Genomic DNA, 24,553 nt, shown 5'->3' with positions numbered 1-24,553 from the left:
CGTGTTAAGGATATATTCGAAATAAGTCGGTGCTTTATCATAAACACTAAAATGTATGATTTGTAATAGGGAATTAGTTTCTACAAATCACCTACTTTTTAGCAATTTTTTTTATTTGATCAAATATATAAGAATTGGAACACTAAAAGTGTTTGATTCGTAATATGAAATTACCTTTTACAAATCACCTATTTTTTAGCAATTTTTTTTATTTGATCAAATATATAAGAATTGAAAATACACTCAAATTCTCCAATTGTAGGTTATTAGAAAAGACTATCTTTCATATTAGAGTGTCACATAGGAGGAAAAAAAAACTAACTCTCATATTAGAGTACCACATAGGAGAGAGAAAATCTTCCATTAGGGGTCTCTACTTTAGTATATAGATAGTAGATGTCACATTTAGCTTGTTTTTCCTCCTGAGACGTCGCAGATTGATTTTGGATACACCATCCAAGTCTGGTTTCAATGGGACATAGAAACATTTTTTGCAATGAAAATAGATTTTAGATTGCATGTCCTAGAAACTTTTCTTTTTAATCTAATCCCTTAAAACTTTTCCATCTTTTTGGTAAGTGGTATATGTGTAAAGAACTTTCAATCTATTTCATGCATGGTCCAATCCTATTACAATTCTTACAAATGTTTTAAACTCTTATGTATTTTTAAGAATCTAATTATGATTTAAGGGTTTAGTAGTGAAAACTCTCCATTTTATGACATGTTTTTGTGTTTATCCCCCAAATTTTGAATCATCACAAAAATCATCCTACTCCGTTCGTTCATAAATCATCCATATTTACTCTATTACCTAAAATACCCTTAGAGGGTAAACACAAATGTATGTCACCTAGACTACAGCTTGTAGCTACTAATCTGCCTATGGTGAGCCCATCCGGTCCCAAACCCGAACTGAGAGGCCTCCTCTAACCGTAGCCGTTAAGCCAGGAGCGAATTTGGGTGTCCAACCCGGTTCAGCCAATTCGATTTTAAACCGTCTGATAATAGAAAGAACAACATTTTTCATCTCCACTGTAAAGGTGTGGTTTAGCTTTCCCTTACAAACAGTCGATTGGGGACTAGAATGGGTTATTGGATGGACCGAGTTCGTCTTGGGAGCGAACTGCCTACGTATCTTGCTCTTGGTTTTTGTGGGGGAGAGCAGAATCAGGTCTGGCGTAGTTCATAGGAGAGGTATTTATAGACATTGAGAGTGTATCCTTGCCCACCACGTGTAAAGGGTGTCCCAAACGAGGGTGGAGATCGGGGATAGCATGTGAGAACCGTCCTCTCATAGGTTTCTTTGTAATGATGTGGAGTGGCGGTCCAGTACAAGTAGCTTCATGAAGTGACCCGAAGAGTCGACGGCCAAGATTTGTGCAAGTACACCTTTAGTCATGATTGCTTCTGGAAGGGGTATCTGAGTCACTTCCTAGCGTAGTTCGCATGATACTGCGACCTGTCTGTAGCGTTCTATTAGCTCATGGATGCGATCTGGACTCATAGGTCGATGCGTCATTTCCACCATGTTAGGCGCGTGCTGGATAGAGAATATCACTCCCCTACACAGCCCCCTCTCAGTAGGTTGTGAAAAACGACCTGCTGAGAGAGATCGGTAGTGCGCGTGGAGCATGCTAGAGGTGGAAATTTCCAGCGATCTGTGAGGAGCGGCTCGTGTTAACCATGTGAGATGGTGGGTGCAGACGTTTGACGCGTGTTCAACACGTGATAGGATCCGGCGATTCTGCAGAAAAAACATGCCGCCCGCTTTTTCGGATGTGAAAAGACAGACGGTTTGGTTGGAGTCGGTAGGCAGCTAAAAGTCATCGGGTAATCATGATGCCTTGGAAACTGGAGGGGCGGTTGCTCAAAAATTTCGCTGGCTCTTTTGAAACTTCATTTGGCTGCTTCGTCTGGTAGAAACTACTTCATTACCACATCATCCTTCAGGTTAGTTCTCTGCCATTGTTGAACTTCTGCTTCTTGTTTCGTGCTTTGCCTTTGTTCTAGAGTTGTTAGGATACCCTGTTAGTTATTAGTGGCTAGACCTGTTAGGGTTAGAAGAAAAATGTCTGACTCCGACGACACGGGATCTAATAAGGTTCGTGAAGTGTCGCTTGGCTGGGATGATGAAGAGGAAGAGAAAGATGAGTCTGTGTGTGGGGTGGTTAAGGGTGATGATGAAGATAAGGCGGTTGAGAGGGCTAGTAGTGAGGAAGATGCAGCTCGATCTGCCTCTGTAGCTGCTGAAGCTAGCACTTCAGGTCATTGTGAGAGGTCGTCTTCGAGCGGGCTGCCGCCTAGGGATGTGGACAGACATGCTTTGATGGCGTTCCCATATCTGAGAGAGAAATATGGGATAACTGTAAGCGGTCTGGAGATCCATGAGCCTGACTAGAACGCTCTGGTTTATAGCGATAGGTACACCCCACCAAATCATGGGGTGATCATCTGTTAGGGGCAAACGAGGGCATTATGATGATACCGCTTCTCCAAGTCGGGTTTGTGAATTCTGAACCAACGTGGCAAGGCACTGCTCAGTTTGTGGATAACACTTGGCGATTGTTCAAGGTTTTTGACCCATCAACGCCCGGTGAAATACCGAATAGAGGTCGCCGATGTTATCGAAAGCACTACCTCTTAAAGCGATCTCGATTCTTTGAACTTTAGCTTGCAAACTCGAAGCTCTTTGCCGAAATGTTCGGATGGTAAAGAGTAACGAGTCGTGGGATAAACGACCACTGCTGCTTGTTAGAAACTACTGTGCTAGCGGGTTCAGTGTGGACAATAAGATATGCGACTTTACTGGTGGGTACCAGTACGTTGTCTGATAATATCAAACTTGCTTTGGTTGATCTTATACTGAAACTGTTGTTTCGTTGTCTGTGCAGATATCCACTTGGAAAAGGGGTCGAGCCGACAGGTGATCGAGAAGTTCGCTAGGCTGACGCGAGCTGAGAAACGAGCCAAGCTACCGGAAGTTGCTCATTTCTTTAAAGAACGTGGAGGACCCTCAATTAGGGAGAGAAGGCAAGTGCAAAAGACCAGAGCGCGGGATAAGGTGAGCAGGAGGACGTCAAAGAGACCTGTGATGGAGAAGCGTAGGAGTGATCTAGTTACGAGGGAAGATAGGAACCGCGGTCGTACTGGGGTGAAGCGATCCGCTGGAGGTGCTGGGGCCTCTGGGTCTGGAGCGGGGAAGGGCCGAGAGGACGCTCCATTCGACGTGGAGGACATTCTCTTCGAAGTCCCGGAGTCTCGACCTGCAAAGGTTACGAGGGTGGCTGAGACCGCATCGGGGGGTGGTGAAGTGCGAACTGGGGGAAGGGCGGCTCACAACTCGAGGGCGAGACCAATGCCCGATTTCAGCGTCCTAGGTGAGGACGCCCCGGAGGTTGCCTCGGAGGTCGCTCAACCCAGGGTTGTTGGAGATCCCTCTGGCAAGATGAAGGGAATGGTTGGTGTGAGAGAGACTGGTAAGGGGCACTCCAGTACTGGAAAAGACGAGCTGGAGCGCAACCTGATGTACATAGATGAGGTGACTGGGAAGAAGCACTATGTAAGGAGGTCGGACTCCAGCTACAAGTCCGCACCCATAGCTGCTTGTTTGCTGGAGGGTATGACCCTGGACGGTGATAGGAAGGACTTGGATGCCAAGGAGCTGGAGTCGAATCTGAGGGGGATGGATAAGGCGATGTGTCTGGTAAGTAACCTTTGCGCTCAACTTGACTGTGTTATCGCGTTACATGCTGTTGTTTGATACTAACGTGATATGTTGTGCGAGTTGTCGTAGTTGATCGCTGGGTACTAGAAGCTGAAGACGGCTGGAGAAGGTGGAGGTTGAGTCACTGAGAGACGAACTGTCGAATCTGCGAGCTGTGCAACAGGCTAAGAAAACAGAACAGGATGCGCTGAGGCTCCAGCTCACTGCCCTGACTCTGGAGAAGACCTCTACAGTGAATGAGTCGATCGAGCTGAAGCATGAGGTGGAGGCGTTGAGGGGCCAGCTAGTCGCGGCGAACACCTATGCTGAACGATGTAAGACCCCAGTGCATGCGTGGCACATGTCGGAATGTGGGCGGTCGGGAGATGTGAAATGATGGCTGCCAGGTGGGCTGGCATTTGGTGTCTCGATGCCATAATGGTGTGCCTTGGGAAGAGACGTTTCGTGGGCATAAATATGACTGGTCTTGGGAGAGCAACGACATTTGCTCTTCTTGTTCTTCCTGCTTCGGCTGTTTCTCTTCCCTCTTGTTTTTGCTTCGCTTTCCTTTCCCGTTTACTCAGGTACGTTTCTCTTTTCTTCTTTTAGATCATGAAGACGGGTACTGACCGCTCTAACCAGCTTCCTTTTGTTTTCTGTGTTCAGCTTCTCTTATGGCTAGGTGCTTTCCGTACGTTAGGGGAGAAGGGAGTTTAAGAGAGAGTTCCCCTCTGCTCATGGAGGAGATGGAGTTCCATCCTCATGTGCATGGGGATCGTGGAAAAAGAAAAGCTTTGGCGTCGGGGGTTAAGAAGAGCAAGCGATCCAGGAAATCAGATCGCTCGACTGGCGGCATTGTGTTCAGGTGACAAAGCTGAAGTCGAGGATGAAGATATGGAGACGCTGCTGGGGACCATGGACATGGCTAGTTGTTTGGTGAGTGTTTACCCGTCAGCTTTACCGCTTTGTTTCTTAAGTGATTCTAATTATGATTTTGTACTTGTAGTTTCTGGATGGGTATGACAAGCTGAAGAACGCTGTTCAACGTGCTGATACTGACGTCAACTCCCAAGTCGAGCTGGGATGTTTGTGAGCTGCATGGGGGGCTGACAAGAGCAAGCTGGATGCGATGACGGAGAAGTCACTGAGTACGCCAAGCGATGTCAGGGGGTTGCTTGTAAAGCTCAAAGTGCGTATACCACGGCCTGTAGTGAGTATGCCAAGGACGAAGCCGAAGTATTGTCGACTAAAAAGGCGACGGGCTCAAGGGACGGTATCGCGCGTTGTTAATGGCTGCGAGGCACGTTCCTTCGACCATCACTGCTCCTCAAGACAAACATGTGGTCGCGGCTCCTTGATGGTGATTTCTCTTCTTTGTCTTGGTAAGAAACTGGGTTCATTTGGTAGTTATTGTGTCTGTTATTCGCCCCTACGAGGGTTAAACATTAGAGCTGTGTTTTCAGGCTTGCCTGAGCAGTTCACCTTTGTTGATACAAAGAACTGGTGTCCACGAAAGTGGCAGTTTGTTAATTTTTCCCCCTTTGTTCACCGGTCTGATCTGGATTTTTTGGGTAAACCCAGCAGATCGGTGGGTTAGAACTGGTTATCTGAAACTGGTCGTGTAGCTTCGTGGTAAATGTATGCTTAATGTTATCTTTTGCTTGACTGCTTGTAGCTATTACTCTGTTTATGGGGCTTGTTTATGAGATGTACTCTCGTAAAGCGTTATGTTTGTGTAGTATTGCTCGAGAGAGCGATCTGGGAGGCTTGACTGCTTGTAGCTATTACTCTGTTTATGGGGCTTGTTTCTGAGATGTACTCTCGTAAAGCGTTATGTTTGTGTAGTATTGCTCGGGAGAGCGATCTGGGAGATGTAAGCGTCTGATTAGTTTGGACTTAGGGGGCTCATGACCTAGCAAGTTCCTGAAGGCGTGTTGCTCGCTGAGAGCGTTCTTGCGGAGTTGATCCTAGGGGTATAGGTCCTCAACTAGCGAGGCTCGGAGAGGCTGTGGGCCTGTAAGCTCCTGAGAGCGCTCTGCTTGCTGAGAGCGTATGTAGGCCCTGAGGGCGTTATGCTCCTGAGAGCGTTCTCGTGTAGTTGATCCTAGGAGTATAGGTCCTCAACTAGCGAGACTCGGAGAGGTTATGAGCCTGTAAGCTCCTGAGAGCGTTCTGCTCGCTGAGAGGGTATGTAGCCCCTGAGGGCGTTATGCTCCTGAGAGCGTTCTCGCGTAGTTGATCCTAGGAGTATAGGTCCTCAACTAGCGAGACTCAGAGAGGCTATGAGCCTGTAAGCTCCTGAGAGCGTTCGCCACCGGTAGGGTATAGCCCCCCGGAGGCGTTATGCTCCCCGAGGCGTTCTCGTAGTTAATCCTAGGAGTATAGGTCCTCAACTAGCGAGACTCGGAGAGGCTATGAGCCTGTAAGCTCCTGAGAGCGTTCTGCTCGCTGAGAGCATATGTAGCCCCTGAGGGCATTATGCTCCTGAGAGCGTTCTCGCGTAGTTGATCCTAGGAGTATAGGTCCTCAACTAGCGAGACTCGGAGAGGCTACTAGAGATGTTGTCAGTGCAGGTGTACTGATGGTGCTTGTGGTGCAAGTGGCTTGGCTTGGAGATGCGAGTAAATGCCGTATCTTATAATAACAAACTTAAGTAACCTATACTTGAATTTTCAGCAAATGGAAACATGAATTACCCAACATAATGATACTAACGATAAAACTTCTTTAATAAGTACGTGTTCCAAGGTCGTGGCAATAACTTCCCCTTGTGTGTTTTAATCCAGTACGCTCCATTGCCAATGACGCGTTCAACTATGTAAGGGCCTTCCCACGTTGGCGCTAGTTTAGAGTCATCTTGAGTTTTTTTCAAGACTAGATCCCCAGGTTGAAAAGATCGAGGATGTACTCGTTTGTTGTAGGATCGCTTTAGGATTTGTTGATAAGATGCTACTCTGATATCTGTTAGGTCACGCTGTTCTTCCAGCAGATCGACCTCTCGAGCTAGTACTGAGTTATTATGCCCTGATTCGACAAGTTCAGATCGAGTTGTTGTGATTGTCAGCTCGGTGGGGATGACAGCTTCTGTGCCATAACATAAGGAGAATGGTGATTCGCCTGTGCTGGAGCGAGCTGTGGTGCGGTGAGCCCATAAGATGTTCTCGAGCTGGTTTGGTCATTGGCTTTTGTTCTTTTCAATCTTTTTCTTCAAATTCTCTAAAATGGCTTTATTGTCGGCCTCCTCACGTCCATTGCTTTGAGCGCATCTTGGGAGTGGAGAATGCATGAACGATCTTCCACTTGGCTAGGAACTCTCTGACTGTTTTGCCCTTGAACTGGGAACCATTATCCATCACCAGTGTGTGTGGTAAGCCAAATCTGGTGATGATATGAGTCCAAATGAAATTCCTGACATGTGACTCTTTGACGTGTGCCAACGGAACTGCTTCGACCCACTTAGTGAAGTAATCTGTGGCAGCCAAGACAAAGCGGAAGTCGGTGCTCTTTTGAGGGATGAATGGTCCCATAATGTCCATGCCCCACATGTGGAACGGCCAAGGGCTCGCGATGTTGATCAGTTCGCGGGCTGGCTGAATGATGTTGTGCCTAAATGTTTGACATTTGATACACTTGAGGACATATGTTTTGGCATCGATCTGCATATGGGGCCAGAAGTATCCTTGGGAGATCGCTTTATGGGCCAATGAGCGACCTCCAGCATGGTTTCCACACTCTCCTTCATGAATCTCAGCAAAAATTAACTGACCTTGTTCTGGACTAATGCATCTTAGATGAGGTCCCCCAGCGGATTTGCGAAATAACCTGTCGTTTACCAAACAATAGCTACGTGCCTGGTGCGAAATCTTTCTGGCCTTGGTACGCTCATTTGGGAGTGTACCGTGCTGGATGTACTGTATAATAGGCTGCATCCATGTTTGACTCATCTGATCTCCAGAGAGTGGGCACAAGTCGCTGATCTCTAAGACATGGTCCGCTTGGTAAGCTGGTCGGTCGACCACTTCAATGGTCAGTTGTCTAGGGGAACGATTCGATTAATGCGAGTGGCGAATGCACGCTAAGCTATCTGCGTGACGGTTCTTGTCACGCAAAAAATGGTGTACTGTAGCTCTGCTGAAAGAAGGAAGTAAATCATTAACAACTTGAAGGTACTTGGAAAGGTTACCTTCGTTGGCACTGTACTCTTTTGCAATCTGGCGAACAACCAGTTGCGAGTCACTAAAGATTTGGAGCTCCTTTATACCGAGTTGGATTGCCGCACGCAACCCCATTATTAATGCCTCGTACTCCGCTTCATTATTGGAGGTTGCGAAGTCTATGCGAACTACCTTTTCTATCATAGCTCCCTCGGGGGATACTAAAACGATTCCGATACCACTGCCTCCTGGGTTACCGGAACCATCAACGTAGAGGGACCAGACTGTTTTTTTGTTTGCTTTTGTGGGTGCGACCTTTGCTTCTGACTCCCAATTGGGGTCGTCGACTAGAAAATCTGCTAGGAAATCTGCGACGACCTGGCCCTTCTGCGACGTGCGGGGGACGAAGTCCATGTGGTGCTCGCCCAACTCTTCGGCCCATATCGCCATCCTAGTAGTCTTATTCTCCTTGTGAAGGATCCGCTTCAATGGAAGGTCGCTAAGTACTTTGATTGGATGAGCTTGGAAGTAAGGTCTGAATTTTCTTGCCGAGTATAATAAAGCAAGCACTGCTCTTTCCACGTGGGAATAATTCTTCTCGGCTGGAATGAGCATCTTACTTGTGAAGTAGATCGGCTTTTCTGAATTGTTTTCCTCTTTGAAGAGAACCGAACTGATGGCGAAGTCTGATACTGCTAGATAGAGCTCCAGTGTTTCTCCGTCTGTTGGTTTGGCTAAGACGGGAGGTGTTGTGAGGTATTCTTTAAGAGTGGAGAATGCTTGGTGACATCGATCGTTCCATGAGAACTGCTCGCCTTTTTTCAGGATCTGTAGGAACGGTCGGCACTTGTCTGACGCTCTCGATATAAATCGGTTGAGTGCAGCGACCATGCCTGACATTTTTGTATCTGTTTCTTTGTTTGTGGGTCGGGCATGTCTAAGAACGCCCGAATTTCGTCTGGATTTGCTTTGATACCTCGCTGTGAGACCTAATATCCTAAAAAATTTCCGGAGGACGCTCCAAAGAGGCATTTGTCTGGGTTTAGCTTCATTCCAGTTCGGCGTAATCTGGAGAACGCTTGCTCAAGGTGGGTGAGGTGGTCGCCTGCTTTTTTTCTTTTGACGACCATGTCGTCTATGTAGACCTCCATGGTGTCACCTAACATGTCCTGGAACATGTCAGTTACCAGTCGTTGATAAGTCGCCCCTGCGTTCTTGAGTCCAAACGGGAGAACGTTGTAGTAATAAATTCCTTGCTCAGTGATGAATGAGGTCTTCTCCTGATATTTCTCAGTGAGTGGTATTTGGTTGTACCCACTGTATGCATCCATGAATGATAATAGCTCGTGCCCACAAGTCTGGTCGACTAGTCGGTCGATTCTAGGTAGTGGAAAGCTATCTTTAAGTGTTTCTTGGTTGACGTTGGTGAAGTCGACGCACAGGCGGACTGTACCGTTCTTCTTCGAAAATGCCACGATGTTTGCTACCCAATTTGGGTAATCGACCTTCCGGATGAAACCGACTTGCTTGAGTTTATCGACCTCATCGTTCACTGCTTTTTGAAAACGTAATGACAATCTTCTAGGTCATTGTCGAACTGGTTTGGCACCAGGGTTGACGTTTAACCTATGGCATGCCACGCTAGGATCTATACCAGGTACGCCGATATACGACCAAGCGAACACATCTTTATTCATGGACAAAAAGTTTACAAGATGAGTTTTAAGTGTGGGGTCGAGGTTAGCCCCGACATAGACGAGTTTAGGATCGTCTTACGTTCCCCGGATTCACTTGTCGCCTTTCTTGGACGGTCTTTGAGACTTGTGCTGTTTGAGTGCTCTCTGGAGGATTGCACTTTGTAGATGTTGTGCTGGTCTGGTGAGTGGCTGTAGTAGCTGTAGGAGCTGGAGTGTCTTCTGTGGTTACGACAACAGGGTTAGAAGTGACTTCTGTGGCCGTGACAACATAAGCTAGAATGGTTTGCTGCAGCTGCACTGGTTGTATGAGAGCTGGCGGCGATCTCTAGGCTCTGCTTGCGCTGGATGCTCTCTACTGAGGCGACCTCTAGGATTTGTAATGCTGGGACAACTGCTGCCTTAGTGGAGCTCGGGATCTGGGCTAGTGAGAGGAAGTTCTTGTTGGAGCCCCCAGCGTTCTACTTTGGTACGTTGGCTCTGACCTCGGCCACTAAGTCTTTGGCCATTGTATAGCTGGTGGGCTCGTTTCTGATGTTGATGGGAGATTCAGTGGTCTTGTTACGCGATGATGATCCGTTACAATGATAGGCCTCGAAATGGGTTGTTGTTCGAAGCTCCAGCATTCCCCTCGGGCCAGGAAAACGGATCACCTGGTGCAATGTGGAAGGCACTACCTGTATTTGATGGATCCATCGTCGTCCTAGAATAGCATTGTAGGACGACTTGGTATCGAGGATGCTGAAACGCGTGTTGAAGCTGACCTTGTCTTCTCGGGAGCCCACTGAGACTGGGAGTATGATGTCTCCTATTGGGTCGGCCCTGGAACCATTGAATCCAAAGAGAGGCGCGATCGGGTCTATGAAGACCGATTTTGGCAGGTTCATCTCTTGGATGGTATGGTAGAACAAAATATCGCACGAGATGCCAGGATCTATCAAAACTCGTTTGACGGTCCAGTCGCTGATTTTGACGTGGACCACGAGTGCGTCGTTGTGCGGGAGGCAAACCTTGTTGAGGTCGGCCTCCGAGAAGGTGATATCTCTTGACCTGCGTCCTGAACTGCATGGTGCGGGTGCGGCCTGCGAAAAAAAGTTGTAAACTTCATGAAGGGCGCCAACGCGCCTTCTCTTTTCTCTGGATGTGGAAACGGAATCATCCTGAAGTGTGATCATGTGAATGGTTCTGTCGTATTCTTGACCTGTTGACGGTTGGCAACGATCTTGATGAGAGCGGTCTCGGGGACATCCTCTGCTGTGAGAGCGACCTTGGGGCTTCTGATCGTTACGTCGAGGTGGGGATCTACTTCGTACTCTGCGGGCCATGAGCTTGTGGGGCAGGTCGCCGTTGGGTATGTTGGTGTATTGCTTGATGTGTCCGGCTTCTATGAGATCCTGCAAGTAATGCTTGAGCCCCCAGCATACATCGGTCTCATGGCATCTAGCTCGGTGGAAAGCGCAGTAGGGCTGGTCCGAGCGATCTGCCGGTTGTCTGATCTCAGGTCGGTAGTAGATAGCTCGTTTTATCTTCTCTAGTATGTAACTAGGAGATCTGGTGAGTACGGCGAATACTCGGTCATTACTCGCTTTGAGTTTGGAGGGCTGCCCTTGTTGTCGGGGTCGTTTTTTAGAGGATGATGTTACCTCGTAAACTTCTCCTTCTTCTCCTTCTTCTTCTTTTGGTTCTGATTTTCAAACCTTCTTGTAACTTGATGTACCTATCAACTCGAGCGTACAGCTCGGCCAACGTTTCGGGCTGTTTGTGAAAGCCACCACGGCGAATAACTCTTTGAGGCCACTCTCCATGTCTAATAGTTCGGTTTTGAACCGACTTAAGAAAGAGTGAATTGAGATCGCCCTTCTTACGTCTGTTATGGACGTATTGGCTTGCGAACAGGTCGGTGAGCTGTTCGAAGTTTTTTATCAAGTCGGCCTCGAGGGAGAAGAACCAGTCGAGTGGGCTATCTTTTAGACTAGCGGGAAATAATCTGCAATGAAGGTGGTCGAACTCTGGTGCACTGTAGAGTGCTAGACTTTGAACATACCGAGCTATATGCTAGCCTGGGCATGTGCGGCCATCGTTCATTGGGAACCGTGGTTGGATGAAATCTGGAGGAGAAACTTTGCGGAGCAGCTCAGCAGCAAATGGAGATGCACGATAGGTTTTCAGCATCTTTTGCACTATCTGGGTGGAGTCTTTCTTTACCGCATTTTTGTCGAGCCTTTGGCTCAGCTCGTTGATCTTTTGACTGACGTTGATGACGTCGTCCTCTGCGGTGGGTTCTGTGTATCCACTTGTGCACGTAGTGTGACGTTTTCCTGCCTGAGCTGAGCTATTTGCTCGTTTACCATCCCTAGTTGTCCTGCTAACATGTAGAGTTGAGCTTCGAGGCTTGCCATGCTTCGTGGGCTTGAGAGTTTTGGTTACGGATTTGTTTGGAAGTGGTTTGGTTTCTCAAGTAATCAAGACCATAGACGGTGCCAATGTAAAGGTGTGGTTTAGCTTTCCCTTACAAACAGTCGATTGGGGATTGGAATGGGTTATTGGATGGACCGAGTTCGTCTTGGGAGCGAACTGCCTACGTATCTTGCTCTTGGTTTTTGTGGGGGAGAGCAGAATCAGGTCTGGCGTAGTTCATAGGAGAGGTATTTATAGACATTGAGAGTGTATCCTTGCCCACCACGTATAAAGGGTGTCCCAAACGAAGGGTGGAGATCAGGATAGCATGTGAGAACTGTTCTCATAGGTCTGCTGTAATGATGTGGAGTGGCAGTCTGTACAAGTAGCTTGCGGCAGTGACCAATAGCTGACGGCCAAGATTTGTGCAAGTACACCTTTAGTCATGATTATACGGAAGGGTATCCGAAGTCACTTCCTAGCGTGGTTCATGATAATATCTGCGACACAATGCGTAGCGTTCTATTAGCTCATGGATGCGACCTGAACTCATAGGTCGATGCGTCATTTCCACCATGTTAGACGCGTGCTGGATAGAAAATATCACTCCCCTACATCCTTACCCAAACAAAACCCTTAATCCGGCTTGAAAAACCGGGAACTTAAACGGACTCTGGGGCGTAAATGGAAGACAACAACGTGGGGAAATTCTTACAGAAAAGCCCCGTTAATCAACCACCTCTCGAGCTTGAACTCAAGACAATCTAGACCCCAAAGTTCTTCCATTCGGCCCATAGCATAAGGATGATAAGTGACACGTGTCCCTTTCTTAACAAATGTACCATCAGAGAGTACATCATCTTCTTGAGCAAACTTTGAATCAAATTGTACAGGTGGATAAAGTCTCAAACACTCATACAACGCGCCGCTTGTAAGTAAGGCATGTCTCTTAACTGCTGAAAAGAACCAACTTCTTCTTGACTGGGTCCCACGACTCAATCAAAATTGTTGATTTGACTTCCGGATTTTGACTCAGTCAAACACTCAATCACCACCACCACAATTTGTTGTCTGAGTCAAATTGATGAGGAGGAAACATAACAGATTATGTATCATACCCCACCACCACCACCACAACCCATGTCAAATCATGGTTCAAATGTGGCGGAGAATGTTTATAAGGTTGCGAGTTCTGTGGGTTTGAATCAGCAAGCTTCACCAGTGAAGATGGGAGTGGAAATAGTTCTAATCTTAAACAACCTATAATGACGTACATCTGTGTTTATCTCAGGAGTATTTTAGGGAATAGAGCAAATATAGATGATTTCTGAACGGACCAGGACGGGGTGGGGGCATTTTTGTGATGATTCAAAATTTGGGGATAAACACAAAAGTATGTCATAAAATGGGGAGTCTTCACTAATAAACCATAATTTAAGTTGTTCTCACCATCTTCAGTAACTAGAGGCTTTGATTTCCATGTAATAATTAGGATGTGCTTACAGGACGAAATGAAGGAGATACACTAAACTGTTGAGCTCCAAATTCCAAAACGATCAATAAAAATGAGGTCCTTAGGAACTGAGGGAAGGAAGAAGATAGTCATCACTCAAGGAAGTATTCATGGATTCAACGAACGTGTCAATGCAGAAGAGCTTACGAATTTCTTAGCAAATGAAATGGGGGTAGTTTTGAGGTGTAGGTTGAAAACCTCATGGACCCCTCGAGAGTCATATCCAAACTTCAATGTCACAGATACTGAAAGCATCCAAAGAGCAGATGATTATGAGAAGGTGGCACCCCATTCTTTTGTGCATTTTGCATCCTTTGAGGCAACAACTACTACATTAAAAGCAGGTGGGCGTTCTGAGCTCGTCTTTAATAAGAAACCTCTCGTGCTGAATCTGGGACCTGGGAATTCACTACAGAGGACGACATACCTTTGTAAGTTATCTGATGTTGGTGTTGAGATTGGGACTCCGGTCGGTAGGGATGAGTTCTTAATTGGTTGGCAGGGGCCTAAGACCGGGGTTGATTTTCTTGTTGATCTCTTTGATGGAACCTGCAAGTTTCTTTTTACTAGGGAGACTGCATTTTCATTCAAAGGCACAACAAAGCTTGCTGTAATAAAATGTAATTTTAAAGTGGAGTTCTTAGTGAGAGATATCACTGATATAAAACGTTATAATGACATGTCCTCTCTGGTAGTGCTATTTCATCTGGACTCATCCCCCCATCTCTTTTACCGAACTGCTGAGGATGACGACGTCTACGAACCATCTCGTCCTTTTGTTTTGCTGAATGAGGATGATCCCTGGATCCGGACCACTGATTTTACTCTAGGTGGGGTGATTGGTCTGTGTAATTCTTATAGAATCTGTATGTCCCCTTGTTTTGGAGTGATATTAGAAAAGACACTGAATTACCTTAAACAACTAGCCATTTAGCCCGCCTGAGGCCGGCCTGCTACATTGATAGTTCATCATGAATTGTTTTTACTTTTATCAAATTATTAACAAATGCAATACAACATTACCATGCAAACTTGATGGCTCCTTATTCTTCGTCGCAACGGCCCAAGCCCCGGCCCCTGCCCCTCCTCGACCTTTGGACTGCTTACGTAGCTATTGATCTAGAATTTGAGCACGACCTTTACGTACTCCACTACGTAGTTCAGGCACCCCCATCACCACCACTTATTCTACTCACTACAAAAAACAATAAGTTGATTAGAAATTGAAGTGATGAAATGATGAGATAGATCTTATAGTGGGAGAGAGAAGTATACCTGGTTGGTTTTGAAGGCTTGATGTGTGAGAGAGAAAAGAGGGAGAGAGTCCACCAACTGTAGTAATAAGGGCATCTCCAATGAGGGGTGTAAACCGTATAGAGTAGAAATTTTACATCCCAAATATAAAAAAACTCTCTCCAATGGGGGTGCTAAACCGTAGGTAATAGTGTATTAGCTAATAGAGAGGGTGGGAAATTCCCCCTCTCACTATTAGTTAATAAAAAGCCCGGACGTCACTTCAACACACGTTTGAAGCTTTATTTTTTAACTCGGACGTCACTCCAAGTGACGTCCCAGTTTAAATTAAAGAGGGACGTCACTTGGAGTGACGTCCGAGTTTAAAATCTATTTTTTTTACAGTCTTCCATTGGAGAGTATAGAGTGTAGATATTTATGAGCTATACAATACTATACAATTAGAGATGTAAAATCCTAATGGCACCTACGTGGAGCCTAGGTGGAGGTGTAATTTTACACCCCTCATTGGAGATGCCCTAATGGAAGAGAAAAGAGAATTCAACTCTTTCCGTTCTCGCCTTTGTATGTAATAATTTATTTGTATTTTGATGACAAAGAAAAATTGAGAGGATTTAAAAATATATATAGAATTCATTGGGTGGGATTTTGATGAAGAGTCTTTTGCTATTTCTTTTTTAGGTTGGTAGGTTTAAGGAAGGGTTTTGTTGAGAATAGAAGCGAATTTGGGAGGTTTTGCAGTAAAAACACTTTAGCAGCCGACACGTACACATAAAGCTTTCGTGCTATGTATTAGTGTTATGTATTAGACATTTTTCTTCAGTGTTACGCAAGTATGACATTCTAACTCAAAACTCCTTACTAATTTCAACAAAAGTAATGATTAAAAGATTGTTGCACATAACCTATGTGAACCATGGTTCAACTCTTAGTCATTTTGGACAAATGTGGAGCAAGTGCACAAATAGAGCTGGTTACAATGATATAGTAATGGATTAACTGATAATGAAGACTATATTAATGACAAACTTTGCCCCTCACTATGTCTGCATTATTTATTTTAGTATTCTAATATTTGATATAAATATTTGATTGGTAAACCAAACACAATCAAAACAACATAGCATCCGCTAAAACACCAATCCCTTGAACAAAAGATATTTTTTTAAATTCTGTTCCCATAAATATTATATTTGATTTAGGGTCCTATTACTGTCGGACCCTAATTTGTGTTGGGCGGACTCCCACAAAAAAAACAATTATTACAAATATGTCATTAGTTTCAAAAAATAAAAAATAAAAATTATTACAAGTATGTCATTAATTCCCAAAAAATTGAATTCGAAACCCCAAACTTAAACGACCCGGCTAGGTCGTTTGGACTAAGAGCATCTCTAGGTGGCTTTATATTTGGTCGCATCCTTCAAATTTGAAAGAATGCGTCGGAATTTGCCGAAATTCCATCTCTAGGTGGTAGTATTTGTGGTCGCATCACCTGTTTGTTCGTATTTTTGTTATATAAAATTTGGCAATTTGGATACGGATCGCGGGCGACATTAGTAATGTCGTCGCCATTACCATTGCAAATGTCGCCCCACTTTTTTTTTTTGACCCGGCACCACTGCGCCACGCCGCCAGCTGTCGTCGCCAGCCACTCCTAATGTCGCGTGGGTTACTTTTGGAATGGTTGCGCGCCACTTAATAATGTCGCGTGGGTTGTTTTGGAATTAGACCACACGCCCATTATTAAGATGGCTAGCGACAATGATTCAATGGCGCGACATTCCAGAGATCGGGCGCGCCCGATATTAATGGCGGCGTGTGGTGGCCCCTACAATCAAATTTGCGGTCGAAATTTGCGACCACCTAGAGTTGGTCGAAATTTGGGACCAGTTTCTGTGGTAGCATTCTTCAAATATGAAGAGTATGCTACCACCACCTAGAGATGCTCTAAGTCCCAAACGACTTGGCCACACCGTTTGGGACTTAGTCCAAACGACACCTGTAAAGTCCCAAACTTACACCGTTTTGAACTTAGTCCAAACGACTTAAGTCCCAAACGACTTGGCACACCCGTTTGAGACTTAGTCAAGACACCCAAAGCCCAAAAAATTTTTTGAATTTTTTTTCAAAGTTTAAATCCCAAACGACATGGCCACATCGTTTTGAACTAAGTCCAAACGGTGTGACCATATCGTTGGAGACTTAGTCCAAACGGTATGGCCATATCGTTGGGGATTTTTCTAAGTCCAAACGGTGTGGCCATTTTTTTTTATAAGTCTAAATCCCAAACGACATGGCCACATTGTTTTGGACTCAATCCAAACGGTTTGGCCATGTCGTTTGGGATTTGAACTTTGAAAAAAAATTCAAAATTATGTTTTTTGGGCTCTTAACCGGTGTGATCGGGTCGTTTGGACTAATTCCCAAACGGTGTGGCCAAGTCGTTTGGGACTTAGTCCAAACGATCTGGCCGGGTCGTTTGGACTAAGTCCCAAACGGTGTGGCCAAGTCGTTTGGGACTTAATCCAAACGACTCCAAATGTCGCTTAAGTTTGGGGTTTCGAATTCAATTTTTTGGGAATCAATGGCATATTTGTAATAATTGTTTTTTTTTTTAATTTTTTGAAACCAATGACATACTTATAATAATTGTTTTTTTTTTTTGAGTCCGCACAATACAAATTGGGGTCCGGCAGTAACAAATACCTTGATTTATAGTCACTGTTGACCATCAAGAGATCCACTTGTTCCCATTTCAGCTGGCAAAAAAATCATGACATACTCTGGCTGACTATGCATCCTGAATATTAAAAGAAAGTGTAAGTTGTAGAAGATAAAATGGCACAACTTAATAATTCAAGAAACATAATGAGACACATGCTCGTCAGCATATATAAAATAGTAAACTGTAGATTCACATAGAGAGAGCATTTATCATATTAACGCATTATTTATTTATTTTTCTTTTTGTTGGTGGTGGGTGTGTGTACTTCATAGGAAAGACATAACAATAAGATGTAAATATAATATACCCACAATAAGCAGCAAAGTTCAAAACAGAAACTGTCATGGAACTGGTTTAACCCAAGCTTTCCAAATTACTACAAAAAAAAGGTCTAGTATTCTTATTTCTTTCATGGTAAAACATGTATTCCATGTGACAACAGACATCAGTTTCAAGAGGGGGGAGATGATAAAGCTTCTCAGTTTGGCTGTTTATAGGTCAAGATGCCAATATCACCTTTTCCCTGGTATAATTCCTTTAATCCTTTCTTCCAGTGCTCATGCACCACATAACGGATTTCCAATTTTAAGTTACTTGAGCACAATGTGTCTGCAAATTATGAAATGGGCAATCATTCGATAAGAACTAAGTGTCTAAGTGTACAAACTGGTTTACAATCCAACCTAATGGCTGCAATTTCTTCCACGTTCTAAAATAATTCCAGGCGCCACCTAAGACCACTTAATTCAATAGACTTTGTATGCGAAGTCTATCCATCAGATGGGTCACTAACATTTTTTGTAACATGATGTGGCCATGTGGGGCATACACATATCACTATAAGCCACACGATCTACTGATACAATAACAATTCATACACACATTACTAACGGAATCAGTGTGTAGTGAACTGAAGTGCGTGACCAAACTGACAAACGGAATGATAAATCAAAATCCAATGAAAGTTCAATTCAACCTACGTCTTGCATAGATCCATAAAATTCACAAACACCGTCTTTTTGGTGCCTTCACGAAGTACTAGGGGAGGCCTCATCACCGTCCTACGTCTATCTCTTGCAAGCTCTGGATTATTCTCACGCAGGATGTTGAATACTCTGCCTAGAAGCTGACAGAAAATTTCAAAATTAAAGCCACTTTAAAACAAAATCACTAACAAAATTAAAAAAAGAATAGTTGTAAACTGAGGATGTTAAAACAAAATTAAAGCCACTTTATAAACAAAAGATCAAATCATCAAATCTTTACATACTGTGTGTGAACCTTTTCATATTCTATTGTTTCGATCAGTTCCACCAAAGCATAATCATATCACATTATAGAATTTGATATTAGATGATCTGATTGGTTGGAAAGTGCACTGTGAATTGTTACTAAAAAAGAAAAATAGATGCTCACGACAGAAAATACATTGTTTCGCTGTACTTACATTTCTCATAAGTAGGGAAGCTTCCATATGATGCCTTAGAGTACTCTGATGAAGAAGCCAATGATTCTCTATTACGCAATTTTTCTTGACTTTGATCCTCATTCACTCGCGCTGTCCCTCTTTGGCTAAAGCCTAAATTCCTCTTATAGCTGCTACTTACCTCTAAAGGACCGGAATCACCCACCATCTCTGTTGGCTGAACTTAAGACGAATATCGATCTTATTCACTACAAGTTGATAATGATCTAGAAATTGTCTTCTTGGATAGCACTTGCTGGACTATATCACCAACCTTTGCGGATTTGGCCTTTTTCTATGTTAGATAGACAAATGTTGTAGTAGCCACCATTGTACTTCTGCTGACGGATCATTTACAACATCAGCCTCTCCTTGTAGTAATAACTGTGGCAGAGATACGTGTATCATATACTCTTATTAACATTATATATTAACCCACAACATCAAGCAAAATTGAAACTGATAATTGAAAAACAGAGTTCATCTTTTAAGAATACCAAACTTCAACAAAAAAAATACTTGGGCAAATGAAAAGTGAATTTACGCAAATGAAAAGTGAAGTAGGATTTTCGTACTTCTCTTGATCATTTATCTATTTCTTGAGTTGTGTTGAGTAACTCTATGGCTACTGATGTTGAGCTGAGCTGGACGACTTTGATGAGCTGGAACTGAGTGTCTCTAATTCTATACATTTAAGATTCAATTCTTAATATCAAATTCTAATAATTTTGTTTCTTAATACCAGGAAGTAGCTACAGAGAAAAGTGTTATAGCTATTTCGTAATACTATGGTACTGCTCTTATTAAACTATTTAGGAATATACATCCAAGATTAAACTGAAGCACAACAACACCAATCTTTCAAATGAATCTCCAGAAGCCAAAAACTGTGAAATTAAATAAGTAATACATATATATTGCTAAAGCCAAATAGATATCCTCATTTCCAAAACATATCTTGTTAGGCAAAACTTAAGTAGACATGACATACATAGGCATTGCTTGAGCAACTGCTTGGACTAAAATTGATCTTCCAGCTTGTGAGAGGACCTCGATTTGCCCTCCACCCTCTGATTTTTTAGAGAACTTTGTCCCTCGCTCTTTTTCAAATCTTCTTCTCTTTTCCCCTAGTTCAAGTCTATTCATACTAAGGTTGCTTAAGTATTGAATCTTATTAATTTCACATAGCAAGTTTCGATTGTAATCCAATGCTTAGTGTTCTTATTTCATCAAACTACACTCATTCTAGATAAATCTCTACACAAAGATAATTTATTTCTAAATTACATAGTAAGCACCTATCTAGAAAACAGCGAAAAAGAATTTTTAAGAGTTACCTGAGTCATAGTCTCAAAACCCATGTCTTTAATTGCATTCATAGTTATACCCAGGGAAATCATAAGGCCTCTACATTGAGGAAAAACCTGCTCTCTGTGGCTAGCTCTGTCTAGAGGTGCTACTCTTTAGTCTGTCTTGTGATCCCTACTCCTAAGATGGAATAACTAATGTGGACGAAGGAGGAGCTATACATTATTACTTTTAGTAGTTGACTTCCATTATATTTATACAATGTCAGATATCTCTTATTGTTTTCAAAGTTTTGAAATTCAATATTGAAATTAATATATGCACAATATAAGTATGAGTTGGTTTAAGGAGAAAACTCCAATTACGAAATTGTATTTTCTCGCTTAGTTACCTTAGTTACCGTACAAATAATATGACTACCTCCCAACATTAACTGAAGAACGGAACATAGCAGAATGCAGCTAGCATAGCAATATATTAGAGGCAACTTAGTGGTCAAGACCATTGGAGGGGTCCATTGAACCCTCTCACAAACGATATGTGGCCATACCTCCTTCACTATGCCACTTACTCTCTATGGTTGGTTTACAAACCAACATCTGAAGTATAAACTAACTGCATAGCAATTAAAAGTGTATATAATGACTTATACTAAACAATGAAAGAATCAGCTGCTTTGGACAATAATATGAAATCATTTAAAAGCGGATTCAATTACAAACAGTCACCGAACAAATAAAAAACAAATCTATTATAAATCCAACTAATTGAATAATCAGAAAGAGATAAAAGGAAAGAAAAAATCTTAACTTGGAATGTTTGTTGCGTTCTACTTGCAAACCTCCATTATTCTTCATAAATTATTTATTTACTTTTGGGATCAACCTCCATTTTTGGAGAAGAAAGATTACTTTTTTTTAGAAGAAGAAAATAAAGAAGAAAAAGAGGGAATTGAAGAGTTTTGTTATTAATGAAACTTTGCCCTTCCTCGTGTTTGCATTATTTTATATTATTTTAATCTTTGATGCTCTCTTCTATCTAGAAATTACAACCCACCACTTTTTAGTATTGGTTGTGAGCATTGCACCCTAAAAAAAGCATAACATATTAGCATGTACTCCAATTAATATTATTCCCTAGTTATAACTCGTCTACCGAAGTCACAACATCGGAACAATCACATTTAGCCTTGTCTTAATTTGAAGGCTTCCATAAACAGCCACATTATAAATTTAAAATCACAAATTGCATACCTTCAAATATGCTAATCAATGGAAATAAATCTAAAACAAAAATAAAATATATGAACACCGTCACTGTGCAATTTCTAATGGCCAAACTTAGATACGTTTGACCAACCAAGTCAGCCTAATAGTTCATTTGTCGCATTAGTCCAGCCAAGTCCACAATTCTTGACAATTCTTCAATATCAAAAAAGAAAATAATCATACTCAGTCTATAATGTGCTGCTAATGCTAGATTAATCCAAGACGATGGAAGATGATGTAAGATTTTAATTATAGTACCAAATGATTCTCCTTTTAACTGTTTAAGGGTGGTTTCAAATAATCAAAGAAAAACAATTAACAAAATCAATTGAGGGGTCTAATTTAACAACCAAAGTTAAAGGTGAAGAAAGTAGGGATTTAATCAATTGTGTACCTGAATCCTTTCTCTCCCAATTAAGGCAATGGTAACGGTGGCATGGAAATCAATACAACATCGGCAATCTTCGATTTTGTGATAAGTGCATTGATTAGCTAATGATTTGGTACATTGATAGCTTATACAACAATATGACAATGGTACAAATACACTCAAAAATAATCCAAGCCTTGAATTGAAATTGTATATATGACATAAAAAAAAAGACTCAGAAAATCAACAAAGGACTCAAATGATAAAAAAAAAAAGGCAAACAAAATTTAGATATGAGTAATTCTCATTGTAAATGTACTAACTCTTATAGAAAGAAAGAGGACCTGGAGTGTATTGGACTTGGGAAAATGAGGCCCCACAAAAGAGAAAACAAATGAAAGTGTTTGCATGCCCTTTGTAATCATGAAGAGATTGCACCTTTTGAACCAAAAATACCTGAAAAGTGCAATGCTTTAGTAAGTTAGTAACAAATAATTCAAAGTTAAAACTAAATTATTGAATGAAATATTTAATTAATATATAAAAAAAAAATCGGCATTTGGACCTTAGAGAGGAGAATTCTTGCTCCAACATGTTTGTTATCCAAGCCAAATGTATTATCAGACTCATCACCACCAAGTGTTTGTCCATTAACAACACGGAGATTTAAAATAAACAGCTCCAATAAAGTTTCGTTTACCTTCATTATCGAGTTTAATTTAAAACTATTATCTCGCTGAGTCCAAATCTGGTACCCTCCAAAAAGTGGAACTGAGTTATTCTTTACAAAACCTCCAGAAAATGGAACTGAGATTTTCAACAATTTTATCCGGAGTTCTACTCTTTGGAATAGTTACAGAGTCTGGATCATCCAGTACAGGAATTGCACAACCTAGTTGCAAAAATATCAGAATATTAACTTAGAATTGCAATTTAAAGATTATAAAAGGCATGTACCTCCAAATACTTACGATGTTGTGGTTTTGGTAACTGCCCCATTGTATCCAACATCACAATTACCTTGCTATCTTTATTACATATTGTTGCACACACCAAAAAGGTTTGGGGAGGAGGTTTTAGATAGAGAATTATTACTTAGGGAAATGCTAAAAATGCTGAAGCACGCATTACTCTTCTGATCATACTCTCAAACCACAATCGAACAATCAACAAAACAACGAAAGGGTAGAACGATATAGTTTTAAACATACATGAAAAGAAACTAATAGAAGATTGGCAAGACCAAACATGAAACAATAACACGGTGAGAAAGAGTAGCATCCATACAAGGCCAAACAAACGTATAAAACCCTTCTTCCAAATAATCTTCATTGGATAATTTGGCGACATTCGTCCAAAAGGAGATAAGAAAGCATTTAAAACCTCTGCCATTCACCATACAACTTACTTAAACATTTGAAACTGCACAATACATATCGACCATAAAGCAAGTGTTTTTACCTTTCATTTCATAACATAATGAAAATGTGATGAACATAAAATTTGCATACCCAATCAACACCTGCCCTATATTCATGGAAGAATGACGCCTCATGCAGTCCATCGAAGCAAGGTATCTAGATGCGACAATTGAGATCAATTGCAGCGGCACAATTTTTATCCAAAGGACCACCATTCACATATCTTGGAGACACTACCATCACCCTTTGGCCACGGGCAGCAACCGCAATAGGCAAAGAACCACAAACATCTCCCAAACCTCCTGTTTTTGAATATGACACTGCTTCAGAAGTAACAAAAACAATGCTCCATGTAACTCTGGTCGGAGATTTCTCTTCTCCTTTAATATCTTCTTTTTCTTCTTCTCTACCATTTACTTCATTAATACTTGAGCCCACAACTGCTTTGTTCTCTGGTCCAACTACAGTAATAAAAAAAAATCCACTAAATGATTACATATGCATTCTTACAGATATTACTTTGTTGATCAGTCCTCACTGTGCACTAATCTATTTTTAAAGATGTAATCTTCTCTATGATTGATTTCTAACAGTGATTCTCAATCTTTTTAATGTGACAGTAAAAAGAAAAATGCCCACTATGAAATTCACAATATCAAAAAATGAATAAAACAAAAGATACCTAATTGAGAATTTAAATGTACCCGGCCATTTCCAATCTCCTCCTCCTTATTACTTTCCCCCACTCCCACTTCTAAACCCTTTTTATCTTCCACAGTAGAAAACCCATCCTTAGAACTCTTCGAAAAAAACACCCCACTTTCATTCTTCTTCTTTTTCTTCAACTCTAACAACTTGTGAACATTTCCCTCTACGGTTAAGCCGCGGATAAACGGACCGTTGAGCTTCCATGTCCATTCTTCAAGGTCTGTTTGTCGAGATCATGAGAAAACGAAATTACCCATTCACTGTTTCACCTTCTTTCTTCAAAACCATTTTTTTATTAGGAATTATTTTGCCTCACTGGATTAAGTGAGAGGAATTTGAAGAGGGAGATTCAAGGAAAATGAGGGGTTTTGTTTCTATTTTTGGGTTATTATTTCTGGCGAACAATTTTGAAAGGGACAGTTTTTGGTTTTCTGTTCCTGTCGAGAGTTTTTTTTATTTTATTTTGTTTCTCTAGTAACAACCGAACAATTGAATAGGGGAGAAAAGGGCGCAGATTTACTTTTTTTTCCAGCCGAATTTTTTTGAAATCCGACGTGTCCAGTTTAG

The 24,553-nt window shown here is 42.2% G+C and overlaps 1 protein-coding gene and 1 pseudogene across 7 annotated transcripts in view; one reads left to right on the top strand and one right to left on the bottom strand.

The window, feature by feature from the left end:
• Positions 1–13,478: 13,478 nt before the first annotated feature.
• The window catches only part of LOC147510252 (RNA-dependent RNA polymerase 6-like), a 39,356-nt pseudogene continuing 28,281 nt past the window's right edge, over positions 13,479–24,553 (top strand). The window contains exon 1 of the transcript XR_015218775.1: positions 13,479–14,387. The product of XR_015218775.1 is annotated as an RNA-dependent RNA polymerase 6-like (transcript). The remainder of the gene's footprint in view (positions 14,388–24,553) is intronic.
• LOC147510253 (eukaryotic translation initiation factor 2 subunit beta-like) lies at positions 14,741–24,452 on the bottom strand. Of its 6 annotated transcripts, XM_086602269.1 has the most exons (9): positions 23,961–24,452; positions 23,369–23,739; positions 22,423–22,749; positions 22,202–22,313; positions 19,487–19,595; positions 19,186–19,295; positions 18,894–19,089; positions 18,427–18,565; positions 17,279–17,521 (listed from the first exon to the last, which is right to left on the bottom strand). In XM_086602269.1, the coding sequence occupies exons 7-9, from the start codon at positions 19,078–19,080 to the stop codon at positions 17,440–17,442; spliced, it is 408 nt and encodes a 135-aa protein (XP_086458395.1). In that variant the 5' UTR covers positions 19,081–19,089; positions 19,186–19,295; positions 19,487–19,595; positions 22,202–22,313; positions 22,423–22,749; positions 23,369–23,739; positions 23,961–24,452; the 3' UTR covers positions 17,279–17,439. The 6 variants fall into 6 exon arrangements, 5 of the variants coding, with proteins under 5 accessions (XP_086458392.1, XP_086458395.1, XP_086458393.1 ...); XM_086602266.1 differs by adding an exon at positions 14,741–14,796 and having other exon boundaries at positions 17,428–17,521; positions 18,894–19,595; XM_086602267.1 differs by lacking the exon at positions 19,487–19,595.

This window comes from Coptis chinensis, chromosome 3, assembly GCF_015680905.1.
Source record: "Coptis chinensis isolate HL-2020 chromosome 3, ASM1568090v1, whole genome shotgun sequence".
In the NCBI taxonomy this organism is placed as follows: Eukaryota; Viridiplantae; Streptophyta; class Magnoliopsida; order Ranunculales; family Ranunculaceae; genus Coptis; species Coptis chinensis.
This window is presented reverse-complemented; position numbering and strand designations above follow the sequence as displayed.